The 3,879-nt window shown below is 37.9% G+C and overlaps 1 protein-coding gene across 1 annotated transcript; it reads left to right on the forward strand.

The window, feature by feature from the left end:
* The first annotated feature begins 1,385 nt into the window (after positions 1-1,385).
* LOC107572243 (fucolectin-5-like) lies at positions 1,386-2,411 on the forward strand. The gene is made up of 4 exons (XM_016258670.1): positions 1,386-1,404; positions 1,547-1,585; positions 1,885-2,164; positions 2,258-2,411. Exons 2-4 carry the CDS (start codon positions 1,579-1,581, stop codon positions 2,409-2,411), a joined length of 441 nt encoding a protein of 146 aa, XP_016114156.1. The 5' UTR covers positions 1,386-1,404; positions 1,547-1,578.
* The last annotated feature ends 1,468 nt before the right edge of the window (positions 2,412-3,879 follow it).

Below are 3,879 nucleotides of genomic sequence, written 5' to 3' on the forward strand. Positions count from 1 at the left end.
GAAAATGCTTGAGTATCAGTATTGGATCCATGTATTGGGGTTTGTGAGAGCAGCTATGTCTCATCTCTTTGCTCGCTCAAGTTTGTTGTTTCAAATGTAGATGCTAGGTAAGCCTGCTCATAATAGAAGTTTTTTTCATGAAATATATGCACGCTATAGGTCAACACAAACGCCTTTCATTGGCGCATGAGGAGGGGATCTGTCAAATGAGGTGCCGGATCAGATTTCGGACAATTTCGGAGGTGCCGGATCAGGATCCGGCTTGTTCCGGCACAAATTAATATAGCATCATATAGACTAAATATGTAAACGGAACAGCTTTTAATAAGAAATGTTGTAATCAACTGAAAGTTTATGTTAATTTGCTGTTTATCAGGGTATTAACCATCATAATAAATTACTAACACGAAGCTACAACAAATAAGCTTTTTACTGAATTATTTTTGAAAAATGTCCCCACAAGGCTTGTAAAACCTGAAATGTGGGAATACTGTTTTTTTGGTCCCCATTAGGAAAAAAGCTTTAAAATACAACTGCATGTGTTCAGTTTAAATTAATTTAATTTACATTGGAGTAAAGCACACTGAGATTTTCCCTCTACACTGCAAAATGTTCTGTTCATGTCAAGCTGACAATGATAAATAAAATTAAATATTTTCCTTATTTTTGAATATCTTCTTAATCACACAAGATATTATAGTCTATCTATCCCATTGCTTTCATTCGGATGTTTCACGTATTCATTTTATTTTACTTTACGACAATCATTTTTCTCATTCCGTATAAACTACTTGAATGATTAAAGAAAAATGCCTCATATAGGACAACACAACAGTACAAACATAAAGGTTATGTTGATTCATCTTATTTTACATGATGCCTTTTAGGAACTGATCTTATTTTGAACTAATATAATGAAACTCAAGGATAGGTGAAACTTTCCAAACATGGTCATGTTAATGTTTTCTTTGACTCATATATCAGTCATGTAGATGGATGCAGACAAGCATAAAAGTAAAAACTGTATGAAAATGAACCTGAGTGTTCTTTTCTGGTGCCAGGAAAAATAATCCTCAAAGTCCTCATTTTCATTTGCATTTTGCAAGATTTGTTTTGTAAATCTGACTTGACCTTAGAGGTGAAGGTGTGCTGAGAAAAGCAATTCTGGAGGTCCTATGATGTGTGAAAAATATTCAACAAGCTGCCAGTGAGAATTTTCTAAGGGTGGAGACTCGAGCTGCTAAGGGAAACGCAAATAAATAGAGGGATGGATGGTAGAAGTTAAAGCGCTGAAGGAGAAACTTGTCAGCTGTCATATCGTTGTCATATCTGACCATCACAAAACTGGTTAATGATCTTTTAAAAACAACATGGAGGGACTCGATTACCTGATTTTACTTTTGGGTGAGTACAAATGACACGCACCTGTCAGATGATTATAGTCCAATTATAGATGCTGTTTACCTATTATTTATGCAAATATTTAAAGAATCAAATGCAACATAAACTTCCCCGAAAGCAATGGAAATATTTGTTTTTGTAACAGGTGTCTTTTCCATTCAAGGCAGTTCTGAAAACATGGAAGGTAAAAAGTTATGGTAACTAAGGTACCAAATTAACCAATGCACAGCATACAGTATTTATTCATATTTGTTATTGCTGGTCAATAAAATACAACTGTACGCCATCTACGGCATCAGATACAACTGTAGTTGTTAGTTCATGTAAGCGCATATCCAATAAATAATACATACAACTTTGGATTTTAATGTGTCGTATCAAATGGAGATGAGTGTTTTGGATTGGAATATATTTCAACCCAAGTGAAATGTATTGAAATGTCACACATTGAGTCTTGACCCACTGTCTCTTCAAATGTTTTAGAGAATTTGGCATTAAAAGGAAAGGCTGTACAGTCGACCACATATTACCGCTGGGGAGCGGCAAACGCCATTGATGGCATCAGATACGCTCCAGGTGAAGCTTCATACTGCTCTATCACATTAAACCAGCTCAACCAGTGGTGGAGGCTGGACCTGCTGGAATATTACTACATTTACAAAGTGACCATCACCAACAGAGCTGATTGCTGCTCGGAGCGCATGACTGGAGTAGAGATCCGCATCGGAAACTCTCTGGAAAACAATGGCAACAGCAATCCCAGGTTAAGTTACGAAAACAGTAATGAACACGTCGGGAGAACCGGATTTGAGCAGGTCACCTGAGTGTTTCGTGGTTTCTCTCTTTCCCTCTGCAGATGTGGGGTCGTTACTTCACCTGTTCCACCAGGCGGTACTGTCAGTTTCAATTGCAATGGAATGGGAGGGCGTTACGTAAACATATATGTCCCTAACATCCAGACGTACCTCACTCTGTGTGAGGTGGAGGTTTATGGAACAGGTAATTTCTGACACCTAATTCTAGACTGTTAAGGTGCGGTTACATTACTCTTTCGAAAATTAACCATGGTTTTAGTAACCAGTGTAGTAACCGTGTTTTTTTTTTTTTTTGGTCATATTGATTACCATTTGTATAACCACAGTTTTACCACAAACATCATGGTTAAACTATGGTCAGTGTAGCAAACTCATGGCTAATTTGTGGTTACCATGATTTAACTATAGTAACCATGTTTTTTTTTCTTAAGAATAGTGAAATCTGAAGTGGGAAAAAATGGGCACATTCATTGTCTAGAGTGTATGTATGAAGGACAGCTCACAAAGGTGTGAATAAGATATAAGATATTTGTATCGTTGCATTTTTATAATTGTAAGCGATTCAGAATTTTAGACCAAGTAACATATCCCCAAACCTAAACCTACCCATTTTATAGCAAAAAAAAAAATATATATATATATCAGTGGCGTTCCGTCCATATAAGCTGCGAATGCGACACATACCCAGGCCGTCTGAGAGAATGAGTTCACGGGCTAATTAATATAAACATGATTATAAGTTGATCCCTTGTCATTTGAGATGTGACTTGAAGCTTAATAAAGTGTTGGGAATAAGCATGTAAAATTATTTATTTGAAAACAATGGTAATTTTCTGTAAATCTAAGTCAGTTGCGGTTGCTTCCGGGCGAGTGGATTCTCTGCAGCTTTCTCGCCGCCGCTCTATAGCTATGACTCTTCAGGATTGTAGTGCGTTCTCAGTGGTTTGCTGGTCTGCGGATGATTTCATGCACGAGGTAAGCTGTCCACAAAGGGCTCGCCCAAGCAGAAAAATGTGCTGTTGCTGCCAGATCTCGATTGCCGAAACTCGACTAAATCATATGAAATAAAAACATCATAACTGTATATTTTCCGTATACTTGTGTCACTTACAATTCAATTCAATTAAATTACAAATACGTTTTAACTCCTGTTCACTGGGATTAAAAATAAATGAATGAATGAATAAATAAATAAAATTTAAAAAGTCATTCAGTTGATCCAGAGACATATAGTGTGGGGGAATACCCCATCTCCCCACCCTCTGAATATTACCTATCATAAAGTAACTACATCATTTGGCGGTTTTTACTTGGAAAAAGCAGCTGTTTTCTAGCATTGAAACTTTAGAAGAAGGATTGGAGATGAATTTCATTTACAAATCAAGTAGGAATGTGTATACTTTTAAATCGACACCTGCCACGGTGTTTCCTCTTTGAGTGTGCATTTGAAGTTGTGGCCTAATGGTTAGAGAGTCGGACTCGTAACCCAAAGCTTGTGGGTTTGAGTCTCGTACCGGCAGGGATTGTAGGTGGGGGGAGTGAATGTACAGCGCTCTCTTCCACCTTCAATACCACGACTGAGGTGCCCTTGAGCAAAGCACCGAGCCCCCAACTGCTCCCCGGATGCTGCAGCAGCGCTGCCCACTGCTCCGTGTGTGTGTTC

This window comes from Sinocyclocheilus grahami, unplaced genomic scaffold, assembly GCF_001515645.1.
Source record: "Sinocyclocheilus grahami isolate Dianchi unplaced genomic scaffold, SAMN03320097.WGS_v1.1 scaffold1723.1, whole genome shotgun sequence".
NCBI classification, from domain to species: domain Eukaryota; kingdom Metazoa; phylum Chordata; class Actinopteri; order Cypriniformes; family Cyprinidae; genus Sinocyclocheilus; species Sinocyclocheilus grahami.

What these genes read in the sequence shown, in the direction of transcription:
- LOC107572243 (XM_016258670.1), top strand. An exon ending in AATGGCAACAGCAATCCCAG is followed by an intron (nt 2,165 to 2,257) that starts GTTAAGTTACGA and finishes TTCCCTCTGCAG; the next exon opens with ATGTGGGGTCGTTACTTCAC.